Here is a 25,783-nt window from a genome sequence, read left to right as displayed (position 1 = left end):
AATACAACAAAGCTGCTGACCCAAAGTGTTACTTAAAACACACTAATTTTACTGAATGCTTTCACCGTGGAGAAGATATGCTGATAAATATTTTGATCCCTATTCATTGCAAGGAACTTTGGAAGTGCAAGACCAAGATTATCGGCAGGGTTCTTGCTCAGTTTTTGTAGCAATCCCAGAGAGACATCAAGAAATTCCGCCTGAGAAACTGCTTGAGATGGTATTTCAGCCAACAGACTTGATGGTTTGGAGAAGACTCACCAGCACATGTTCCTAGCAGGATTCCTCCCACCCCAGCCCTAGAGGAGGAGGAGGAGGAGGAGGTGTGAACCGAGCGTGTGCCCTTGCTCTCGGCAAAGCCCAGCAGCCCTGTGGAGATGCCTGTGTCCCGGCTGTGACAGTGTCACGTGTGTGGCTGTGGGTTCTGCACGCTTCCAGGCCAAAGTGCACATAAATCCAAACAACAGAGAAGAAATTTTTGTTTTTCTTTATGAATCAAGTAGTAGAAAAGGCATTCTTTTCATAAATTGCTTTTACTCTTTTATAATTTCTCTTGACAATAATTCTTGGTGAGTATGCAGATAACAACAACAAGGCAAGCTTAATATTCACTCAGACTTAATCAAATAGGTCATATAGTCTTCATTTTACCCATTAAAATATTTTCATTTATAAAAATTAATCTAAATATAAATATTAACACTAAAGATTGAAATCACCTGATGACAAAATAATTCTTTGTGTGCTATAACATATGCTTTTATGATTTTTTTAAAACAGTAAATTATATCTTTGCACGTATTTGGCACGATAAACATTTGTAAAAATTCAAATGCTTAGAGCAGGTGGGATTTTTTTAATTTTTTTTTTTTTTTGCAATGCCTACACAGTACACATTTGTTTGTCAAAGAAGACTGAATATTTTAACATTGTAACACGATAATAGTTGCTTTTCATGCCTCTTAAGGAAAACAACCTACTCCAAACTTTGTTGGCTTGTTTAAATCACACTAACAGAACAAAAGCCAGAGAGTTATTCTATTAAAATTAGTCATTTCTGTATTGATATTACATACACAATATTAGTTATTATTTATTAGACGAATATGCAGACCAACCACCATTAATGACATTTCATAACACACATACCTGCATAAACCAGAACCTGGGAATGTATTGTATACATACACAAGAACAGTCAATGGAGGAGGAGACTGAAAAACAAAAAAATTACTAGGCATCCTACTCTGTTTAATTTCCTTTACTGGATTGCATATATAAATAAAATCTATTTGTTTTATATATATATTTATATATTAAACAGAGTGGGCCAAATTCTTCCCTCACATCTGTGCAAACCAATTTCAGAGAACTAGTATTGTGTGAGAGTAAAAGAAGGCTTAATTTCACCCAGAATGAAGACATTGGGTCAGATCTTGGGCAGATGAAAACTCCCTGAAGGAATGGAGTCACACTTATGTATTGTAAGTGGGAAGATGGTTGTATTTATTCCAAGAGTTCCTCACATGCAGCTGGACATCAGAATACTGACAAGCTAGATGTCAAATGTGGATGGCAGATTTGCAACTGGCACTGTCTTTCCAATCAACCCATCCAGCCATTCATTGTCTTCCCCACTCACCCCTATATCCAGCCTAGTCAGGAAATTTGCCCAGTTTTGCTGGTATTTGCCCAGCCACAGACATTTCATGGCCTGGTGTCCTAGGGAACTGCTTTCCTGCTGCATGGCAGGTAACATGTGGCACTCTGCTCGTGGGTGTTCACTGGGAGCCCAGGGAACGAAGGAACTCTCCTCCTTCCTGGCACCCACAGCTCCTGGGAGAGTTCACCACTCCTTAATGCTGAAGGGAACTTTACAGCCCATGCTTTCCTTCATAGCACATTTCACATCAACCCCATCTGCACTTGGGTACCTGCTCTGCAACTGGTATGGAAGGTAAGGGATTCACTGGCTTATCACCTCCTCTGACTACCTTCTTTGTATTCTTCAGAGCAAAAAAATGCACAAATTGGCAATGTTCTCTCACAAAAGGGTGAGAGGGACACCCTGTAAGCAGCATCCTCCCTCCTGGGCATCTGCCAAAGGGCTTTCTAGTTTGACTCACCTGTTAAGGGTCTCAAGAAATTAAAGAAAGAATATTACTATTCACAATCCAATTAAGAGTGGTCCAGTAACAGTGGGGTCCACTGGCACCAGCAAAAGGCCCCAGCTACTCTCTGGTGGCTCCAGATTAGTACAGGAACTGATGTCTGGGCTACATTTGCCTCCTTCTCAGAAACACCAGTAAACATCAGAAAGGAATCTCTTGCAAGTTGCAGCCACCCCTCAACTACCAGTCAGCAGAGATCCCCAACACTTTCACCTCTTTTTTCTAATCTTAAAGGTTTTGACACAATTTATTCTGAACTGCAGCACAGTTGGCCACCACCAAGTAACAATGCTGCCAAGAACAAGACATATGAAGGTGTTGGTTTCTTTAACAGTGTTCAGATGTTTCCAGATACTGGGATCCCAACTCAGCAGACATCTACTCCACATGTGTGGCCACCAATTCCTGGTTCAGCATGATACCCCTGCTGCCTAGAGCAATATCCCTAGCTCTGGAGCTGGAACATTCAATCTGCAAGATGTACTCTCAGAGAACAGAGAATTCTTCCTCCTCCTACCAACCCTCCCAAGACTTCCACTGACTCCCTGGGAACAGAGTGAGGTACACAAATTCTTCTCTCCCTCTACGCAGCTGAAAAGCAGCACACACTGCACAGAGTTGCTCTTATTGCTTGACAAGACAGATGCCCACATGAATAGTAAGAGGCCAGCAAATATGGATCACAGGTCTGCTTTGGCAGATTAATTGGCCTATAATTATGACTGAGTGTACAAAAACATACTGCAGTTTAAAGACTACATACTTTAGTACAATCGATAGGGAGAAAAGTGCATCTTAAAATGTGGAGCCTTTCTTTTGAAACATAGCATCCTGTCTAGAGTCCTCTGAGAACTTTAAGGCAGAGTTTCCTGTAGCGGACCACAATGCTGAAGACTTGGACAGCTTTCTCAGTGAGGTATCCAAATGAAGCCCTATAACTGAGGCTCTGTGGGTTCTTGAGGGTCCATTTTCAGCTGGACATACACAATGGCTGTTAAGAAAAGGCACTCTAGTGTACAGCCTTAGGCAGTGTGTTATTGGCAGTAGGGAAGAGTAAGTTTAGTACATCACAGCAGATCCTATAGCAGGTTCCTAGAACAGAGAGGGACAGGAAGGAAAAAAACCATGAGTGAAGAGCTAAACAAACCTGCTGAAGAACACAGCTGGGTCCTTTCCCTTTTCACATACCCATATATTTCCCACATGTCCTGTGGAAGACTGCTTTGGGACAGTCAGCTTTTTCCCTTATCCCCTATGGCTGCTGCAGAAGAAATGACTGACAGCTGTCCTGGGTGTCCTGAGTGAAGTCTCTTTGTTTAAACCCTGCAGAGCCAACGTGTGACCCGTTTACCCCTTAAATTCAACTTAGATAACCTTTGAATATTTCTCAGCAATTAGTGAAATTCAAGGTGACTCTCACCTGCCAAGTTACAATGCACAGCTGGTTCTGTGAGGGTCTGGTTCAGAAGTCTGAAATGCAGGGCATAGCTAATTTATTTATTCTTTAAAAAATATGGATAGCACATTCCTGGAGACCTGGCAGCCAGGCTACATTATCACAAGCTGACATTCAGGAGCTCCTATTTAATAGTATATAGTCAGACATCTTCCAGGACACTAGTCATATTTGTTCAAGAGTTGCCTCAGCAATCTCTACTATTTTTTTCCTCAAACTATCAAGAGAGGATTTCTGAAGATACTGAAATACAGCTGCCTACACAGATATTGCTATCTCTCTATTTGACTGATCTTAACAGAGTTTTAAAAACATTTGTTTACCATTAAGTCCTTGGCAGTGCTTTTCCTTTCTTTAATTCTTTGTGTTAGAGATCCTTGAAGCATGAAGTTTCTGTTAAACGTTCTGACAGTGGTAACTGGAGAGCCATCTATTTTTTCACCTGGGAAAAATACAAAAGGGGAGATTTTTCACATAAGAGATTGAAGCAGATATAAAAATACTTCTGAAGTGTCACAGCTTCCAGAGAGACAAAACTTCCCCTAAGATGTATGAGGAAAGTTGGATTTAATTTAAATTAAAACCAGCAGGCTGTGCTACTCCAGATAAATTAAAGTTTGAGGCCATGTCAATCAGTGGAATTACAAAAGAATAGTGCAGTGAACAAAACCCTAGAATTTTCAGAGATAATGCACTGCAGAGTTAAAAAAAATCAAAAAACCAGCCAAAATCCACAAAAAATCATGAAAGAAAAAAAGTCACTTGATTTTATAAAGACATTTCACAGGCATCCTCTGACATACCAGGAATATTGCTGAGCCATTTCATACAGACTGAAATCAGCAAATACAGACTTTAAGGAAGTGGTGTGTTGTGGAGGGTGGCAGCCATGCTGTGTGGAGCCCAGCCATGCTGCAGCAGCAGCACCCCTCTTGCAGGCCAAGTATTGAGCATTCCTCATCTGCTTTTTCCAGCCTTCTGCCTCTGCTCTTGTTTACTTGTCACTGTCACAACTTTCACTGAAGAGAAAGTGGTGATGCTTTTAAATGTGACAAAGGGGTATTTTATATAATTCAAGTACATGGAAAATGAGGAGGATGGGACAGTCTATTAGGCTTTCTCTGTTCATTTCATAACTTTTCCCTACTTTGCTGACCTGTACATTATATTGAATCTTACAAAGAGAGTCCCTCTCATTTACAGAACATTTTAGGCGCACCTTTTATTGGTGGAGCTGGAAGTTTTCTCCTCTGCTGTCTTGATGTGTCTATTGTATGCATCTGTAAACAACATACATGCATTACTCAATTCCATTATAGAGAAAGAGGCAAGATTTCCCCAATGTATTTTTTGAATACTACATAATGTTCTGGCACCTGGTTTGTTTGCTTTTGATCCCGTTTCCTTGTCAGGCGAACACAGGGAGCCACGTTCAAGCCTGCAACAGTGAGAGCTGATATTCTGCTCTCAATATCTGAAATCTTCAAAGAAAATAAAAGAGAGAGACAGACAGATGGGGAGGGGGGAAAAGAAGTTTTAAAATTACTGTGGATGCCACTACTGAAATAATAACCCTCCCCCAGTAAAATCCTTTTTAATAAGAAAACATTAACAGATGGCTAACTTCTTCAGCAATTCTGACACTTTCCTGCATTCTTTAGTCCTGACATTAAAAGGGACATAATTTGTTAGTAAAGATGGAGTAAAAGAACAATCCAACCTACCTTGTGACTCCAAGGAAGAGGCATTTTACTCCTTTTGAGGAAAAAAAGAATGGAGGACAGAAAACCTGCATCTGCTATCTCCTGATTACCTTTAGCTGCATAATCCCAAATTCATTCAAGCTATGTTTTTAAAGGGCTACATTCAAACAGTGACTTTGTGGGACACATTTCCTAACTCAAAATTAATTTCATACATGTGCAAAGTACATCCTCTGTCTCAAAATCTAAACACTTGATCTTAAATATTTATAGTTCAAATGTATATGCATATTAAACACAAGCATGCATAAATGCAGGCATACACTATATAAAAAGACTGAATGGAAAACAAATTGCCAGGGAAAAGTAGTCTGATATTGAGAGTAGTGGAGACAAGTATTGACAAAAGAGAAAGAAGAGTCAGAGAAGTCAGACATTTAACCCAACAGCTGATTCACAATGACACCAGAAGCCACAGTTAGCTTCACTCTGCAGAAGATCTTCCATTGGCCTCCTTGCATAGTTTAAGCCTCTCTCCTCCTCCCTCTCACCCCCATTAATAGATTTACCCTAAAATAATGACCAAAGCCAACAAAACACCACTGCCAGTTTGCCAAGCACTTCTGACATCAGAGACATGTCAGGCTCTCAGATCTTTGCTCAGTCCTGAGTTGAGCATGCTTCCACTGAGTAAAATCACGAGGTACTTCCCGTTAAACCCTCACAGAGTCAGGTCAGGGCATCTTGCTGGGTACAGATTGGGCAGTGAGCTGCAAGCAGTGTCAGCTCTTTGAGGTCTGGCAGCATTATCTTGTTCAGCTTTTAGTACCAGATTGCAATGTATTCTGAGCCCCAGCCTTTCTGGATCCTGCTAGAGTGGTGCTAGATCACCGTGCACAAGAGTTCTTGCCTTTGGCTGGGATGTGTGCTGCTTAGCACCTAAATCCCATACAGGCATGCAAGCCCTAGGCTCTGTCCTTGGCTCAGCCTGTGGCTGCTGCTGGCCTTTGCTGGTAGAAAGTTGCCAACAGTGGCATCTTTTGGAAAGTGCTGATTAGACAAACTGCCACAGACTCTATGTGCTGTCTGACCGGGGCCATGCACATGACACACAGCGCACCATGGGAGCTGCCTGGCAGCAAGGAGCAGTCCAGCATTAGTACTGCAGTAAGAGGCACTGCAGTGCCAAGTCCAAACCAAGCCGAGAGAAGAAACAAAGAAATACAGTACATCTGGCTGGGCTGAGTTACACAGCTCAGTTACGCTCTGCTCAGCTTGTGATGCAGTCAGCATCCTTGGATCACCAGACTACGGCAGTACAAAAAGAATATTCAAAGTGTGTACGCTGAGGTGGGTGTTAGGCAAAGCAGTGTGAAACCTGCAGGTCGAGAGGAGCTGCTGTCCTCACCTGAAGCTCTGCATGATGAACCTGGGCAGCTGCTGTGGCCACCTGATCCTCCAGATCGGCCAGCTCAGATTCCTCAGTAACGCTGTTGATCTTGCGTGCAGCGTCCTCCAGGTTGTTTAGCTGCCCCTCCAGCCCATACACCGTGCTGGCTGTCAGGTACACCTGCAGGGCCAAAGTGGGGACAGGTGTCAGTGATTCCTGGTTTGTGGGCATGCAGGTTTGAGCAGACTGCATTTTCCATCATGCCTGCAAGCTTCCCTGCTTGCTAGCCCACCACAGGGAGATTTACCTGGCAAAGGAAAGTCATGGGGAAATAATCTGAAAAACACACATCCACAAAGAGAAGGGACGAACGAGGTGGCTGCATTACAGATATCATAGGGGCTACAATGGTATTCCAAACCAGATTTGTTCCAGATTGATTAGTGAAGAAAAAAGTTGAAAAGTTTGCTTTTTTATTATTGACATTCAATCGCGTAATACCCTAAAAGTCTGCAAAGGGAAGTCAACAGATCACACCTCATATAAAGCTGTGTTTCTTTAACCCACTTGATGCCTTCTGGCACTAAAAACTGCATGAATAACTGTTCAGCAGCAAATAGTTATTAACTTCCTATGGAGTAAATGTGCTCATATGTATAACAATTTTCCATCCCACCCTGCTCTCAACCAAACAGGCAGCAGGCAAAACCTTCCCACCTCCTGGGCCTTTGAGTGAATCTGTGGAGGATCAACAGGCTTATTTGGGCCACATAAGAGAGAATTACTGACTTTATAATTCAGAGTTCTTCCCTAAAAATGAACAACTTACTATTTTGGCCCACCTCTGGTGTCTATAACTACAGCAAAAGGTTTCATTTCCCATTCAGGCCTTCAGAGCACTAATTAATGATACACTGTGTTTTATTGTTTCTTTTATTTCACAAACACCCTAAGGTACATGGAGGTCACTGGTTTATAGAAGAGGGTAATTTTCAAGCATTAGCTTTTGAGATCTGTGCTTAAAATTGTGCAGAACCACATGGAAATACTGCACTTTCTGCCCATTTACTCCTTTGCCAAGAGACTTGTTTCCATGAGGCTGGTAACAGCACAGTGGAAATGAAATATATATTCTGATTTCCCCCATTGCAATAGTAGTAAAGACCAGCTTGTTACAAACCTAGGATGAATTAAACATGGCTGTGGCTGACTTCAGGGTTCAAAGGTCAAGCAAATTGGATCTGAAGGAGATCCTTGAGCCAATACCTTCATTTCATACATCTTCTACTCCAGTCATTATATCTGCCCACAATTCCTGGATCATTCAGTCCTTTGACATAAGAGATATTCAAATAATTTATGGCAATGCTGTGACTTTATGGATCAAAATGGTGGAGAATGACCAGATTGAAGTTTGTTTACTTTTTATTCCTTTTCTATTTCATTATTGTTTCTTAATTGCTTGAAATAATTTTATTTTTTCTTTGTGTCAGTTGTAGATAGGTTTTTTTCATGCATGTGACTTTGCTAAGAAACAAAATCACTACATCTGTACAAACTGCATCTTGTAAGAACACTTTCTAACTGCAGGAATGAAATCTCTGAAAAACATACCAAAAAGAAATTAGTGATCTGATGTAAAATTTTTGCTGAAGTACCTGGGGATACAAGGCGGTCCATAAAGTTAACATGATGATTTAAATAGAAATGCTCCTGCTTTTGTGTGGTTTAATTATTCTTACTCTTCATTTAAATGATACATCTTTTAAGTATGACATACCACAGCCAGTTCAGAGTAAAAGACAGTTTTTTTAGATTTCCCTGTCACATCTAAAAGCTTAAAGAAGAAAGAAATAGAACATTTTGAACAGCAGTATCTTTAGAAAGTTAAAGAAAAGATGCATTTTAAGTGCTGTGGCAAAAATCTCTGCAAAATAAGATGTCATTTTTAAGAGGGGGTTGAAAATCTAAAGAAAATGGGACTGATAGAAAAATGTGGGAAAGAAAGGTCATCAGTGTTTCTGTAACTCAATCACCCCCTACATTTGTGAAATGTTAATGAACATTTTCCAGCTGGAGCTAAAGAAAATATTTTTCTAAAGAATGTTCCTTTCACCTGGACAATTGTTACACTTCCAAACAGCAATGGTGTCCTTGCAGGTCTACCCTAAATGATGCCCTAATTCATACATTCATATTTAGATTGTGGGGACTTATTTACTGTCATTTAGGTATGCACAACTTCCACAAAACCCCAACCTTTTGCTGGTACAGATGGCCCTACATTCTCCACATTGTTGCATGCACAGTCTTCAAAAGGCTAGAGAGAGCAAAGATGAACAAAGTGTTTATAAACACCCAGATCCTCTTGCAGAAGTTGCTGCAAAGAGGATGTGGTTCATGTAGATATGGCCCCAGCTGCAATGGGAAAAGTTATGGCTTCCTGGATTTCTAAAGGCTCTTTACCATGGAGCATAATGGTGAAACCTTCAAACTGTGAAGTTTTTGTCATCTACTTCATGTCCTGTGTGGGACAAAGAAAGATGTTTTGTGGGGACACAGCAAAGCTGTGCTGAGTACCTTGTGAATTCTGCAGGGAACTGGGAGATGCTAAAGCAGAGATGCTGCAGTGAGGGCAAAGCCAAAGCAAGAAATGCTCTGCCTCTGTGTCCAGTGTCTGCTCAGTGAGAAATGTTTGGCCCAAATGAATCATTTGAGGCCACAACACCACAGATGCCAAGGCTCCACATTGCTGGGAGGGATTATCAAAGTGCAATTGGGAAAAAAAGCCATGCACCTTAGATAGTTTACAACACAGTTCTCCACAGGGGGAAAAAAAAAAAAAAAAAAATGGGAGCAGATTTCCCCAAACTGCCCTTTGTCCTGCAGAATTTCTTAGTTCTTCTGAAGATGTGGTCCAGCATGCACTTGGATTTTTATTCTATATTCACTCCCCTACCAGATGAATTCTGTGGTGTTTGGACCTTTAGGATACCTTACTATTTCATGAGAGTCTGGTGCCAGGACTGGCTTTTAGTGCCTTAGAGTATTTTCCACCCAGTTCTTAGTCTGGGGCTGCGGTGGAAATGTGTTTCTGTGGGAGGAAACTGATTTTATCCTCTAAGAGGAGATTCTGTCTGAAAATTTTCTTGGGGCTAAAGAAAACCAGGATTTATTTTCTTGAATTGAACAGGATGATGTAACGGGACAGTGCAGACTCCTATGAGATTTTAAGAGCTCCTAATGAAGGGAAAGAGCACTTAAATGTGGGAAGAAGAGAAAGTTAAAAGTTTACCAACTCTATTAATTGGATTCACAAAAATTTCCAATGAGTAGTGACTTCCTTCTATGATTCAGCATTGTACTTTCCCCTGCAGATGACAGGTATTCATGAAAAAGGATGGATGATTTGGATGTCACCAAACAAATGTTTGTTTAATTAAGATTCTCTAGCCTGCTCTTTCTAACAGTACAGGAGGCAGCTCCAGCTTCCTGGGTGCTCAGCACGGTGTGCTGGAGATCTAATGGGGAAGAAGAGCTTTTCCACTTCTTTGTGTGACTGGAAAAATAATGCTTTTTCCACCTGTCCTTGGAGTGATGAGGTGGTGCTGAGACTGGGAGATGTGTGGCTTCAGCCAGGTGTGGCATAGCCACACTGCCACAGAGGCATGGAGGGCATAAATGAGCTTTTGAGATAGAGCTTCTAAACCCCAAAGCAACCAATTCCTCCTCCCCTCTATATTTAAAGTACATATTAAAAACCCCCCACTGACACAGTTAAGCAGTGTTGAAACACCAATTTTTTTCTATTTGTGTATTTGTTTAAAAATCCCAAATTAATTTTGAACATCCACAGATGCTGCCCCATGTGCTTTCCCCCTCCAGCTGGTGCACACAAACAGGTGCACTCACACACACACGTGACTTTCACATACTGATTCGTCTCCTTACATTTTCTTCCAGCATGGTGAGCTGCTCATCAAGTCTGACAGGATCTGTGCCCAGCGGGAGGGCTCCTCTCCCTCTGTCCTGAACGTCATCTGGGAAGTCACAGGGATCGGTGGATTCTGCTATCAGCTCTTCAGTGGCATTGATGACTTTCAGGACTTCTGTAGATATGTTGCAGAGAGAGACAGCAGAGTACTTCTATTTTGTTACAAGAACAGAGAAAAAAACAGCATTAAATTAGCAGAGAGGGATAAGATATAAATCACCTTCTACTAGCCACAGCTTTAGCCATGTTAAAACCATATCCATGGCTCTCTGCTGCAAACAGACACAAGAACCATGTAATGGAATTGGAATTGCTTTGCCTTTTCCTCTTTCCCTTGCTCACATACCCACACTGCTACAGCATGCAAAGTAACATACACATGCAATTCTTCTACAACAGAATTCTACTGGAGGGATGATCCAAATCTTATCCCAAAGGAGCACACAACATCCAGCTTTAAACTCTATGTGAGCTACATAAAACTGGTTTTGCAAAAGTGTTTTAAACATGTTTAAAACACAATTTTCCTTTTTGGATACTGGCAAAGAGATATGCAATCATCTACATCTGTATCCACAAGAGCCATTTCATTGTGGATGCAAACATGGAAAAGCAATCTTCAGCAGCCCTGTAAGGATAGCATTTTACTAAAATGATTACTATGAACTAAATGATCATCCCAAATAAACAAAGATTGACGATAATTGTGAAAACACTTGTATCCTTTTATTTTTTTTTAATTTCAATTTACCTCTTTTTTAATATGGAATAAATTATATCAAATACCAAGGAAAAGCATGCAGTTTTATAGATTTTTTAAAAACAGCTGAAAACCTTTTTATCAATGTTCCTTACTTGTAATTTGTAATTAACTTTCCTGATTCTTATGATTCTCACATAGCTTTAAGCTTCAGGACCTTCCTCTGATGAAGGAAAAAAATTTCACCAGATGTACCTTCAAGCACCAAGCTCAACATCCAAACTATACAGCTTGGAGACTAAGCCAAAGCTTGTTGGAGCCAATAAAAATATTGTCACCGAATAATATATGTGCAATACCTTTACAGTTGCTTTGCCTAAAAGAAAGTGTGGAAAAATTTAAACCAAAATTTAATTCATTCCTCAAACCTGCAATTATTTATGCATGTGAATTAGGAGCTCACCTGTCTTTAAATTTTCTCACAAAGTATCTGCAGATCAGTACTGAGGAAATGGACAGTCTTTGGATTCTATACAGTAAATTCTATGGTACTGGAGAGTATAACTCATTAAAAATGTCTATAGGCAGGATACAGGAGAAATAATGTTCTTTTGATTCCCACAATTTCTGATGGGGTAAATTGGAAACCTACTTTCATTATTTCTTTCCTTTAATCAGCTGTCCATTCTTATGTTAGGTAAGACTTGTACTGAAAAGCTACATTTTTAGCAGTACATGCTCAATTGTTGTGTATCAATACATTAAGGCATCTTTAGCACTATTACTCATCTGAATTACAAGAAATAATTAGAATGAGAGATTAAAGAGAAGAAGAACAAAGCAAATACAGTATGCTACAGCACTCGATCTTTAGCTTGTTAGGACAGCCAACACAGCCCCAAACCAGCAGGCCTGGGACTCTTACTGAGAACAAATACTTGAACCCCATGAAAAGCCTACTGTTTTTTTTCCATTTATTTTCACAAGTGCCAATTAGGTTAAAATCAGATCAATAATTTTATAGGAAAGAAGAGAAAAATCAATGCTACTTTCTTGTATTATTTACTTCTACAAGTACCTAGTTCTTATATTCTGTGAGTAGTGAACAAAAAAGGGTGAAGGCCAGACACTCTATATTCTTCATCATATTCAATGATGTATGTTCTCCATTTCAAGAACTGTAGCCTCACTTTAGTGTTCATTATTTCTTAAATTTTTTATTATCCTTTGTAGTTAATGATGAATTAAAAAAAAATTAAATTAAATTAGAAAAAGTTATTTTTATACCACAATATGATAATCTCTATTGGCATTTTTCACAGACCAATTCCTATAAAATATTTTTTCTGTTTTCCAGGTAAAGTTGTCTGTGATAGATACCTTTGTGAAATAAAGATTTTAAGTGAAAAATACCCCAGCTTCTTAATAGGTAATGGATAGGGGAAAAGTAGTTCAACAGGAAAGAATAGAATAGAATAGAATAGAATAGAATAGAATAGAATAGAATAGAATAGAATAGAATAGAATAACTTTTCTTTTGGAAGGTGATGAATGCTCACTTAGTCCAGCTAGTCCAACCTGACTAGTTCAGGGCTGACCAAAAGTTAAAGCATGTCGTTAAAGAACATTGTGCAAATGCTTCTTAGACACTGACAGGGTTGGGCACTAACCACCTCACTAGGAAGCCAATGTTTGAGCAACCTCACAGTGAAGAAATGCTTCCAAATGTCCACTCTAACCCTCCATAGGTGCAGAAATGTGATTTGTAAAAAGCTGGATACTCAGGTAATGGTTTTCTGTATGTTTTACCCTCCTTTTGAGCAACTATCCAAATCTGTTAAAACAGCTCATGTTCCTAAATGGTCAGTTTGCAAATATAGTAAGGTACTCTAGATACAATTATTTAACATGTGTAATGGGAAAAACCCAAAATAAATTAAAAAAAACAATAATAAAAAAATAAAATGTGTTGCAGGGTTTTAGTACTTCACAAACCTCTCCCTTCCCTGACCACCCATGTCAAACTGAGCATTTACAAGACCATATAAAAATCACCTGGAATTCACAGACACAGACACATCAAGATCATCCTGGTAGGTGGATTTCAAATTGCTCCAAACACTTCTTGGTTATCTGATTTATCTTGCCCTTGCAGGAAAGGTCATTGCTTACACCTCTAAGTGACTCACAGGGACAGCTGTCATGCCATGACACAGAATGTTGTCTTGTCAAGCAAGTCAGAGAACTAATATGGATGTGGTAGATGTAGAAAGCAATCTCTGGTACAAATATCCAGCACAGGAAAGCTAAGTGCAACCATTCTTCTTGAAACTCTGGGATGCTTCGGATTTCAGCTGTGCTACCCTACTTCTGAATTAACACCACCACTACCAAATCAAATCCATGCAGCAGACCAAGTATGAATGTTTCTAATAGTTATAAGAATCTTTTTTTTTATTGAATGTGAGACTAAGCATCTAATGGAATGAGGAAAACATGCATTTATCTTTTTTATGATAATTAATACCCATGGTCACCAAATGTTAAGAACAAAGTCAAAAGAACATTCTTGATTTCTCTGAGTTCTTTGTGGTTGAGTCTTAAAACCAATAAAATGCTAAAAATGTGCATGTATGCAAGCATAGATACATGTTTGCACTGAATATAACAAGTATCTTGTAAAACTTCATTACTGTCATTTCTGTTTGTCAGATGGAAATTACTCCTGTTATGTTTCAGTGGTCTAAAGATAAAGTGGTCTTGCTGACTGTTAGCCAATTCCCTTTCCTTCTGTTGTCCCTTTTTCCTTTCCTTTCCTTTCCTTTCCTTTCCTTTCCTTTCCTTTCCTTTCCTTTCCTTTCCTTTCCTTTCCTTTCCTTTCCTTTCCTTTCCTTTCCTTTCCTTTCCTTTCCTTTCCTTTCCTTTCCTTTCCTTTCCTTTCCTTCCCTTTCCCTTTCCCTTTCCCTTTCCCTTTCCCTTTCCCTGTTGATGCTGACAATATTTACTGTGTTGTTTATCTCAAGCATCCTACACTGGAAAGTGCTTTGTAGACCAGTATTTGCATTCTGGCACATGTAATAGAAGGAAAACAGGATGATAAAACTGAAGCAATATTAAGTACCCAAACTGCTAAGAGCAGGTGAGCTTTAAGTGTATTATGCATCTCAGCAGCCTGTGACATTTTCACATCTTTTCCTTTGCATGAACATTATGACTTTTATTTTTGATGCTCTTAAAATAGTTCAGTTTTCTATCACTAGCACTATTTTTTTCTGCCTTGTACTCAGCCATTATTGTTTTCTTTTCTCCTGCCACTACGATGCCATCATTAGGCTCTTTTAAAGACCGTGGAAGGGGGTGACCTGCAATTCAACAGAGAACAGTGACATCAACAGCTAGATCAAGAAGTAGAGCAAGAACACCTTTCCATCACTAGCAGTCCTGGCAGTATTGACCACATCCTCGATGACTTGTGGTGCAATCATTTTTAGCTCCAGTGTCAAGGCGTTATATCATGCACTGAGTCACAGTCGATATCCCTATTTTATAGGGATTTATAGGGAGTTAAGGGGAGCTGGGGAGAAGATAAGTTTTGCTTTGCCACTGATTAACTCATCCTTTCAGAGCAACCTGACTGAATTCAAGCTGGGTGAAAACAAAATCAAACCTCAAACCTGTCTCCTTCATCTCCCCACCCTACTGGAGTTCATTGAGAAGTTCAATGTTCATTGTAGAGTTTTGAGAAGGCCCTGAAAAGCCCAACGAAAGTCCTTCACAGGCTAGCGAAATCTGGGACACAAGTCACAGTGTGGGAAGAAAAGAGCCATCAATGCCCAACTATCTATGGCAGTTGCCAACCCTGACCTTCAAACGATCTTTGGCCCAAAAGTGAGCCCTAACTACTCATTACCATGAAAATTGTGGGGAAAAAAAAGGCTAAATTTTGTGTGGCTGTTTGATGGCAGACAGGTATACCATGGTAATCTGTGATATCAAAGAATTACTCTTCTCTTCAAGTTTAAGACTACCTGCCTTGACCTTTATCATCAATATCTTCATTTATGGGCATTCCTTTAGAAAAAGAAAGCCAAATTATCTTACAGGCTGAGAGCTATTATTCTACTGATAGTCTCCAAAGTATAACACAGAGAAATAAAGTCTCTCTTTTTGACTGTGCTAGGTAATGCTGAATATTACATTTTACTAATCCAATCCACTGTCCTAATATAGTTACAGATGTTATGCTTATTAATATTTAATGCCTTATTTCTAGAGACAAGTTGCCTCTAATAATGAGAATGGAAGTGATTTTTCAAGAGGTGAAATATTATAGGCTAAGTTGGAAATTAAAATATTTCCATCTAAAAATCCACACAGGATTCTGATATACAATGGACACATACTGATGACATTACACAACTGGAAAAACACTTCTTCTTTAATGTTACCATTGATATTTTTACTAAATAAAATCAAAATAATTAAAAGATGATTAAAACTCATAGGACAAAATTATGAGCAAGGAAAAAAGAAAAAAATGAAACAAGTGTCTTGTTAAATTAAGCATCAACTTCTAACACAAAAAAGTGATTCTTATTTTATAACTGAGAGAATGATGTATGACATACTAAAAATAGCAGGTATTTTGAAATATAAGATAAGCATATATTTGCTCAGGGAATATAATGAAAATATTTTTTAATATGTGATCCTCATAAGCTGAGATTTAAATAGCACAGAATATAAAAGCCTCTTTCTGCCTAAAAGAATCATAAGCAACAGTCACTAGCAGCAAAGTGAGAAAATATCTACTTACTGTACAATGAATTAAGGGTTTTAATTATTTTTTAAATAGAGAACTTAGAAAGATTTTTGAAGATCACTATGGTCAGTAAAACTCCCTTCCAAATTTCTTAATATAGGTGAGTACATGAGAATAGAAAGTTCGTACACCTTATCTTTGTCTTCTGTTCTTCTTTACTGACAAAACCAAATTTTCATCACAAGGCCAAACAAGGGAGCCAGTCTGCTCCACATGTTAACTGTGATTATAAAATAATTTTCTGCAATGATTATTGATTGTGGCCAAAAGGTATGATTTTTCAGGCCTGATATTTCCAAGAAAACATTCTGAGTTTAAGAATGTTGATTGGCAAATGTGGAAACCCTCAATATCACGTTAATGCATCTCTTACTACATAAGAGATGTAAGAAGACACAAACAAAACAAAGCTTTCTCACCTGCTGCAATACAGTGGATAAAAACTGCAGCTTTAAATGAAGATCAAAAGCCTTTTGTTTTTCCTAGATAGTGGGAAAGCAATTAAATAAAAAGGCAGAAAAGTTATATTAACAGCTACAGAGGTTAACAACTATATAGGTTCAGACTTACAGGGAAGTTTAGGATAAACAGCAAGGATAAAGAAACTACTAAAGAAACTAAAATAGCATAAAATTTCAATTTTACATTTATTACTAAAATATTTTAAATAAATCAATGCCTAATTTAATCTTATTTATGAGATTTAGACTAACAGACTTCATTGAGACAGAAATTGCAAATCACACACAATTGTTTATAAAATGAATCAGAGGGAAAATACTATTTCTACCACCACAAAAAGTGTCACTAGGAATGGAAAAACACTTTTGCAGCAGTGTTAAGAAAAAGAAGAAAAGCCAGCTATCTTCACTTTTGGAGTGTACATGGTAGCAATTTGGACAGTAGTTACCAAAGAGTCTGTACCTCACTTATGCCACAGTCAGATGCCCATGTGAGAAACACCTGGCCTAAGTTAAGCAAGATGTCTTGTGCCAAATCACTTCCTACTCTTTGGTGCTGGACTCACTGTCCCAAAACAAACAAGTAAAACCCTTCATAGTACAAGTCTCTAGTGACCAGCCAGTAGGCTTACAGTAATCTCCCTAATTTCCTTAGGCCTGTTTAAACTGAACTGACTGGTTTTGCGGTGAAGTAATGACTAAACCACATCTGCCCTGCTGGCTGTGCTGTGACAGAAGTATCTTCCAGCTGAGGAGTAGCATTTCCCTGAAACTCTTCCAGCTAGATCTGAAAGACCTCAGTTTTCACTTCCAAGTCTTGAGGCAGTTTACAAAAGAAGGCAAAATAGTAGTAAAAAATAGTCTCTTTTCCCACTATTTTGTTCCAGCAGTTTACACTTATGTTCACTGCTTTTCTGCAACTGTATCTGTAGAATAGCTTGGATATTTTCTCCCTAAGTAAATAAATCTTTGGCGAGGAGAGAACTGAAGGAGATTTCCCTTGCATGCACACTACAAGAGCTGGCTTGGGTGTGCATGCAGGCAGGTGTCAGAACTGAGACTATGAGAAAAAAGCTGTTTACAAAGATACTGCATTCCCCATGTGAAGGCAGCTAAATGTCACCTCTTCTGCCCTTCAGCAGTAGATCCATCAGGGCTTTGATTCAGTTGCTTAAACACCAGTAGACAAAGTACAATTTGAAACAGCTTGGAGTATGCGAGGATTTTGAAACAACACTGTCTGATATGAAATGGACCTGGGACATTCACATTTCTTCTGGACTAGCAGCTTAAGGTTCTGTGGGACACTAAGATATCTCAGATGGTCTATCTACATCCATATTTACACAACTGTACTGAGCCCAGGAAGTGTCAGAATTGGAGGTACACAAACGACCCTGCTTGCTTTGGAAACTTAAAAAAATAAATGTTCATGGACTTGATGCTTGAAACAGAAGACTCAGATTTTGACAAAATAAACTTAGGATCAGCCTGATATTTCATACTAAAGACTGAATAATAATAGCAAATACAATGGAGAAACACCTTGAATGGGGATTTTGTCCAGCAAACCACTTAAACCTCAGTTTAAAACTGAACATATACTTGACTTGAACATATACTTGACTTGAACATATACTGCTTTGACAAATTGAGAACTTAAAACTTCGGATCCATTAGCCCAATGTGAAGATTATTGTCTCATACTGCTTTTCACCTTCCCTAACCCTATTTTTTTTTCTCTGCTGTCATTCAAAATCCTGTGCATGGATTATCTGCAGTTCATAAACCTTGAAGATCACTTTTTACAATGCTGTCCACATTCAGTTTTCAATCCTTGACTTTGGGAGACTGCCCAGGTAATTAACATAATTTTAAAAGCAATGATCTATGAAAACACAAGAATTAATCTGAGCATCTTGCATGCAAAACTGTGAAACAACAGATACACAAATAACTTCCAAGCCGTTAATCCAGGAAGATATCATTGTACTGCAGTGTTCAGCATTACTAACATAATAGCAGCAATTTAGTAAGCTACTGTACTTATGCTGCTATGTTTTCTGGCCAAAGTGATCCACTGGTTCTCCTTTAGAAACTTTTATTCAGAGAGTAAACTTTTACTTCTAAAGGTTTTAGGCATATGAAGCTGGATGGCAGTTTCCTATAAACCCCTTCCTGAACCAAGATACCAGCCAAAATACTCAGGAATTCAGGCAGTTCCAAGATAACGATCACAAAAACTACGACACCATCTTCTGTGAGGACAGTGCCTTCACCAGCACAAATGCCTAAAGAAGTCCAGCCACCAGGAGACACAGGCTCTTGATATTCCAGCGCTGCTGTGTCAGCCTCCCAGACATCCCTGCCGTGATGCTTCAACAGGTCTGTGCTATACAGGAGGGATTCACTGGCATGTGCATGTCCAATGACATTCTCCAGCTCCATCAAGGCTGCAAGCAGAGGTCTCTCCAGTGACTGTGTCCAGTGAGCCCCACGCTTGCCTGACCTCCCTTACTGAGCCCTGGCCACCCCTTCCAAGGCCAGCCCTGGGCACAGCCACCAGCACACACACCAGGGAGCTGGCTCTCTCTTCTGCAGGAACATGCACCACATGCACAGCTACTGGCTATTCTTCTTGCTAAAAAGACAGAGGCCAGGCAGATTTTCCAACAAGTCTCAATCTCATTATGCCAGTAGTTGAGCAGTGCTAATTTACCTGGTGAAAAAAGCAAGATGTATTCTTGAAACAAAGGAAATAGGTCTCTGGCAAAAACCAACATGAAAATGTTATTAGTAGTGCATGCTTTCCCCAAAAAAAAGCTTTTTAAAACCTAAGAAGAATAAAATGTTTCCAGAGGATGGAAGCATAAATATTTAATCAAAAGATGATTTATGCTGTTATTCATACTGTCAAGAGACTTGGGAGGTTCCACTTAGGAAACAGGATCCCGCTGTGCTACTTAACAAACTCACTTAGAGGCTGTCATTCAGAGAAGAGCTATTGTGTCGTGTAGTAATGGCAACAGACAACAGCAGGATTTAAACAAAGTTACTAAGCCTTGGTTGTAAGATTCTCTGAGCAGAAGTAAATGCATAAAGAGATTTAAAGAAATTCCTTAAGCACACGGCACATTGCATCAAACTAATGCAAAGAGGAGGGAAACTCCACATTACTATGGAAGTTTAACTAGCTTGCTCATTGGTATATCTTAAGAAAGTTGTAGTGCTAAGTAGAAGGTGACAAAAAAAACCCCACAAGTAAGGTTTTAACAACTATTTCAATTTTCATGCTATGTGGGCAATTTGAAAAAATGGCAGAGGCTAATCTGTTTTTTAACATAATCTCCATAGTTTCTGATAAAGTGGTCACAGGGATAGACTTCATTCAAATTGCAGCCTGCCAAAATAGCCTTCTAGAATGTAATTCTGGGATATACCATGAAATAAAGACCCAGTCAATTTATCTTCATGAAAGAATTAAAAGAGAAGGAGAATGGATGGAGGAGACCATTTATCATGCTTGCCACTCTCAGGATCAGTGCCATTAAGATACTTCAAAGAGAATTTACATTTTGCTTTTTTTTCTTTAGGCATTCATTTAGGGTTTGGTGGAATAAAGCAAAAACTAACCAATCAATCAAAAAAAAAAAAAGAGCAAGACAGAAAGAATTGTGCAAATCACTGTGCTGGGACAAGATGTTTCACTAAGACAACAGTTGCACAATTCAAATTTTGGTTTGCTCATACCTGGAGTTTAGAGGGCCTGAAGGCCAACCCTACCCTAAACATGGCTTTTGGTGAAAACCATGTCCTTTCACTGCACAACTAAGACAAATGGACTTTTCAGGGCTCTGAATACCCCAGAAAGACCATTAATTACTTCTGTAGCTTAAGAAGCACAAAATATTTTCCATAAAAACAAGTCTGCTGCAGGATTATGTTTGTTTTAAAATGAGAGCTATGAATCTCCACAAGACCATTTTAGGCAATCACAAACTGAGGGATAATGAAAATGAAGGTGCTGAAAATTTAAGAAAATTTAAGTCCAAGTCCCCAAATTAACTTGTGTTAGTTAATTCCAATCTAAATCCTCAGGTATCCCAGATGAACTAAATAATTAGCTCAAAGGTCATCATATTCAAATTTGCATCTTAAAGGCAGATATACAATTCAAAAGCTCAATAAGTGAGAACTGAGAATCCATAAATGCCAAACAGATTCATCTAGCTCTCCATGAAGGATACCACTTTTACCACTGATTCAGATCATAATACTAAATACCCTTTTAAAAGCATCAGTTTAATGTGTGATTACATGAGATTCCCAGTTTCTATTAAAACAGAAATCCTGGTTTTTAAAGGTCTAGACAGCTGAATGTCAGATAAGCACCAGGTACTTAATTTCCAGAGATTCAAAAACAAAATACATGTTTTTAAGTCTTATCCTATGGTCAGGTGTACAAGAACTAAAAATTCCCAGCAATTTAAAGTTGCTGAAGTGCTCCAGAATAAGCTTATGAGAACAGAAGATTAAAGACCAAGAAAGACAAGCAGCATGGCTAAAATAAAAGCAAGATGGCTAAAGTATAGTATTTATGATCAGGAACAAAAAGCAGAATCTAGGCACTCCAGCTCTCATTTTAATGGTGCAGTGTTGGTGAAGATGAAACACAAAACCCTTATAAATATGATTGCCTGGCAAAGGATTTTGAGTATATGGAAACTATAAGCGAGATTGAAATGAAAGCAAGCTTTGAGATACCAAGCCTTAGTTACTGAGCAACCAGAAAACAATAGTATGGCCACTGAAGGTAATCCCCTTTTGATTAGACAATATCCTCTGCTTGCAGACAGGTCCAAGGGTCAGAGCAGACCCTACTAGCTTGGCAGAAGTGGTCCACAGAGTAGTTTTTAGGGTTTAAAATGTAACACAGTATAGTAATGTAATGATTTTTATGGGCTGTATGTAAATGCTATAGGATTTGTATCTTGTACTAGATTGGTCAGTGTGAATTAGAATATTCAGCACAGAAGAAAATGTATTGTATTGTAATGGGAACTTCGTCTTCTTTTACTCTTCTTCTGTCCTCTTCTCATTTTGCTCTTATTCTTCCCTCTCTCTCTTGCTCTCTCTCTTTCAGGCTCCTCTTTGGTGCTTGCTCCAAGGCCTTTGCAATAAACCCCAAGTTCCAAGACCTGGCTCTGGAGATGTCTCGTCTCCATCTGTCCCAACCGTCCTTCCCACCATCGCTCCTACAATGCAGAACTAATGCTTCTGTATATTTAATTTGAAACCTGATGCCCAGCTCAGGAGACTGTCTCTGACCAATAGTGGTGAATGCTAGACTGAAAGATCTGTAAATCCCTACAAATGTGCATTCTCCAACAATCAGGCTTTTTAAAGAGACAGTATATTGGGACTTCTATATTTGAAAGCATCTAAAATCACTGGTTGCTTGAAAATAGGTTTTCTGTGCTTGTCTTTCACATGACATCTACTCATCCTAAAGACATTGCATCTTTTATGAGTTTGGGTATGTCTGTATTTTAGACTGCCACAGCCCCAGCTAGTTTTATACACTGTCATCTTCAGTATTTCCTGGTAAGATGTTGACCAGCCAACTTTTCAGAGAGAAGGCACATGTCAGAAGATTTAAAAATACCTTTAAGGACAACTAAAAGGCTTGTCAAGAATATGAATGAAAGCAGTGTGCTTCTTTCTCTACACCCGGAGAGGGCTTCCCTGCCAATTCCACTGAATTCCAGACCACGAAGAGTACTGGAGTATTCTGGTTTCTTTATAATAGACAAAAAGAGTATATACTACGACCATTAAAGAAGAGAACTTTTTTATCCAAATCAAATAAAGGATTAGGAACTCCAAGCATTCCTTTTTTTACCGAACATGGTAAGCCCTGCTTTTTTAAAACTTAAGAAAATTTTATTGAGGAAAAATATATTAATCTTTGCTGTATTTTAAATAACTGACATACAAATTTGAAATAAATAGCAAAATTTGGAGAGAAAAAACCCACCAATAATACTTTGTTGATGCATGCAGATGAGCAAGTACACCAAAAACATACATTCATCATTTTCTGTGCTCAGTTCTCTAAACAGGAGCATTTCAGAAAGTCCTCTCTACAGCCTTTAATTCTGGATTTCATTTGCATAATGTTATAAACCCAGCTAGCCTATATGTGCTGTTGAATAACGGGATATTGCTGTTTTGTCTTGGCAAAACAAAAATAAATTAAATGCTGCTAACAAGCTCTGACAATAAATCCTTTATGTGATTTCTTTGGAAAGGTTGTGTGTACATCATGGAGGTATTTGCACACATGATAACAAAGGTATTTACACTCCTGTGTAGTCCATGGCTAAATAACTCAGAATCAAAGAGTCACATGCTCCTTATATTTGGAATGTAAGGGGATCACTTAGTCCAACTCTTCTGCTCAAAACACATACCCAGGGCCAATGTCCAGTCAGATTTTGATTATATCCAACGACACAGACTTTACAATCTTTCTGGGAGACCTATTCCAGTATTTAAACAGCAACACAGGGAAAAAGCTTTTCATTTGGATGGGATTTTTTGTATTTCACTTTGTGCCCACTGCTTCCTTTCCTATCAGAGGAAAGAGTTCCATTTCCCACAACAAACTCTCCCTGCTCTTCCCTGTCAGATATTTAAACACATTGAAGAGATTCTCCCAAATCTTCTCTTCTTGGAGAGACAATTCCAGCTCTCTCAGCCTCTCCTCATAGGACAGATGCCCCGGTTTTTTAATCATCCCTGTGGTCCTTCACAGGACTCACTTCAGTGTGTCCATGTGTACCTTGTACTGGGGAGTCCAAAAGAGGACACAGCACTCCAAAAATGGTCTCACCAATACCGAACAGAGGTGCATAAAATAATCACTTCCCACATGCAGGACTTGCATTTCCCTTTGCACTTGACTGCTAAAAGTCTTGTTAAAGCCAAAATAAACAATATTCATAGCTCTGAATGTCTCAGATTGCCATGATCTTTCAAAGATGAACCTCACAATTACATGGGCCAGTTCCCTCAGGTCTTGGAAGTGCATCCCCATCAGACACCATGCACATGTGCAGATCCCAGTTTTTGAAATGTTTGCTAACCTGATACTCCTCTACCAAGGATAAGCCTTCACTGCTCCAGGCTTTCCCATAGGTCTCAGGGGCCTGGGATTCTTGAGGGAAAATCTTACCCATAAACTGAGGTGAAAACAATGTTGGGTAATAGACTTTTCCACGTTCTGTGTCACCAGATCACTGCAGTAGTGAGCCCAGCTTTTCCTCATCTGCCTTTTGCGGCTGATAGACCTGTAGAACACTTTTTTCCCCTTTGTGTCTCTGGACACATTCAGCTCCAGATGGGCACTGGCTTTTGTAATACCATTCTTGGACAGCACCTCTATTGTCTGCCTGGATTACTCAATCCTGTTTTCACCTCCCAGTGTATTAGCTCTTTATATAATTTAAACAAAACACCTTTCAAATTACAACAAATAGATTTCCTTTAGAGAGTTGTCCATATTCCTTGTCAAAGCTGAGCTGCTGTGCACACAACACTCCATAAGGCAAGTCAAGATATGCAGCAAACTAGAATAAGCCTAAGTGGATCTAAAGAATTAGAGTGCTTGACTAGCAAGGGGCACCACTGGGCTCCTCTAGCACTAAATTCAAGCAAACCACACGATCTGAAGAGAAATTCAGAGGTAGAAAGGGAAGAAAGGAGGTGGTAAATCCTGTGAGTGACACTGAAATCTGGTATCTAAATTGTAAGGGTGAAATGGCACAAATGAAGGATCTTGGGCACTATTAGAACTGACACCAAATTTCAGTTTCATTAGAAAATGTTACTACTCTCAGAAGCCTATTTGCTGACAGGGCAACAGGGTTGGAAAGCTTTAAAGAAACACTAAATATTTTTATAGAGATGCAAAAGAAGAATCCATGCCATCAACATGAACTAGATAATACTATGTGGATGTCTGCGACAATACTACAAAGAGAGGAGTAACTAAAAGGATGGAAAAAAACCACTTGAACTGGTTAGCAAGGACAGAAAAGAAAAACTGGATATGCTTTTAAAATCCAAAAGTGCAAGTCCATTTTTAGTTAATATAAGTTGACATAATTCCATTAATATCACCCAGTTAACAGTTTTGTTGCACAGGCTAAGTTCCCTGCTTGGAACTGATGCTGTAGGCTTTCTGTTCCTCACAGAGAGGAAAACACACATTTATTTTTATCTGCACAAGAGATTCAGGCTCAGCCCAGTAGAAAGGACTTCAGGTTTCTTTTAAGCAACTGTGTTCAGTTTTCTAGGCAGAATTTTCTCTTTTTGCATTCTAACTCTTACAATACTATTCCCACTCCTTTCTAACTACCACTTACCTTCTTTAACTCTTCCTGGATACTTCTGCCATTTTCCTCTGAGGACAAACTCTCCTTCTGGTTTTCCAGATCTATTCCAGGTTCTGACTCTTGTTCTTCACCAGATGATGTTTCCTTGTCACTCATTTTAGCGGCAAGCTGAAATAACCTGGATTTAAGCTCGTCCTCCATAAGTTCAGGCTTGACATCATGGTGCTGATCCTCATTGCTTACATCTGTTTCTGATAAATCATCAAAATCCTACAAAGACATTAGAAAAACCATATAAAATCCTGTGTAGGCTTAGAGAGAAAAAGTTCTAGCTATATTTTAGTTCTAGATATATTTTTCTAGCTTTTTAGAAAATATAGGTATGATCACTCTGCAGGGAAGCTAGAAAGAAAGCACACTAAGCGTTCTGATAAAAAAGGAATGTAAACCAACACTTGCTGGATTATATTCATCATTACTTCTTACTTTCATGTTATCTAAAAAGGAACTGAAAATCACTATGTATCTGTGTGCAACTAATAATACATGCCAGTATTTCCAGCACTGCCATCCCTTGCAGGCACAGTGCAGATCAAAGTGTGGTATGGGAATGAAATAACCTGTAACCTGGCAGTTGTGTTGACCTTTCAGTTGAAAGCTGTGCTTTCATTCCCTGACTGCTTGGTC

At 39.0% G+C, this 25,783-nt stretch overlaps 1 protein-coding gene across 3 annotated transcripts in view; it reads right to left on the bottom strand.

The window, feature by feature from the left end:
* Nucleotides 1–471: 471 nt before the first annotated feature.
* The window catches only part of MYRIP (myosin VIIA and Rab interacting protein), a 207,617-nt gene continuing 182,305 nt past the window's right edge, over nt 472–25,783 (bottom strand). For 2 of the 3 annotated variants that reach the window (XM_066556147.1, XM_066556128.1), the window contains 7 exons: nt 25,127–25,366; nt 10,672–10,866; nt 6,739–6,900; nt 5,004–5,108; nt 4,847–4,907; nt 3,951–4,069; nt 472–3,263 (listed from right to left, as the gene is read on the bottom strand). In XM_066556147.1, the coding sequence (XP_066412244.1) occupies nt 3,231–3,263; nt 3,951–4,069; nt 4,847–4,907; nt 5,004–5,108; nt 6,739–6,900; nt 10,672–10,866; nt 25,127–25,366 (915 nt within the window). In that variant the 3' untranslated portion in view covers nt 472–3,230. The remainder of the gene's footprint in view (nt 3,264–3,950; nt 4,070–4,846; nt 4,908–5,003; nt 5,109–6,738; nt 6,901–10,671; nt 10,867–25,126; nt 25,367–25,783) is intronic. The other variant, XM_066556136.1, reaches the window with a different exon arrangement.

The sequence above is a fragment of the Molothrus aeneus genome, chromosome 1, assembly GCF_037042795.1.
Source record: "Molothrus aeneus isolate 106 chromosome 1, BPBGC_Maene_1.0, whole genome shotgun sequence".
NCBI classification, from domain to species: domain Eukaryota; kingdom Metazoa; phylum Chordata; class Aves; order Passeriformes; family Icteridae; genus Molothrus; species Molothrus aeneus.
The sequence above is the reverse complement of the archived record's forward strand: the minus strand, read 5'-3'. Positions and strand labels throughout refer to the sequence as shown.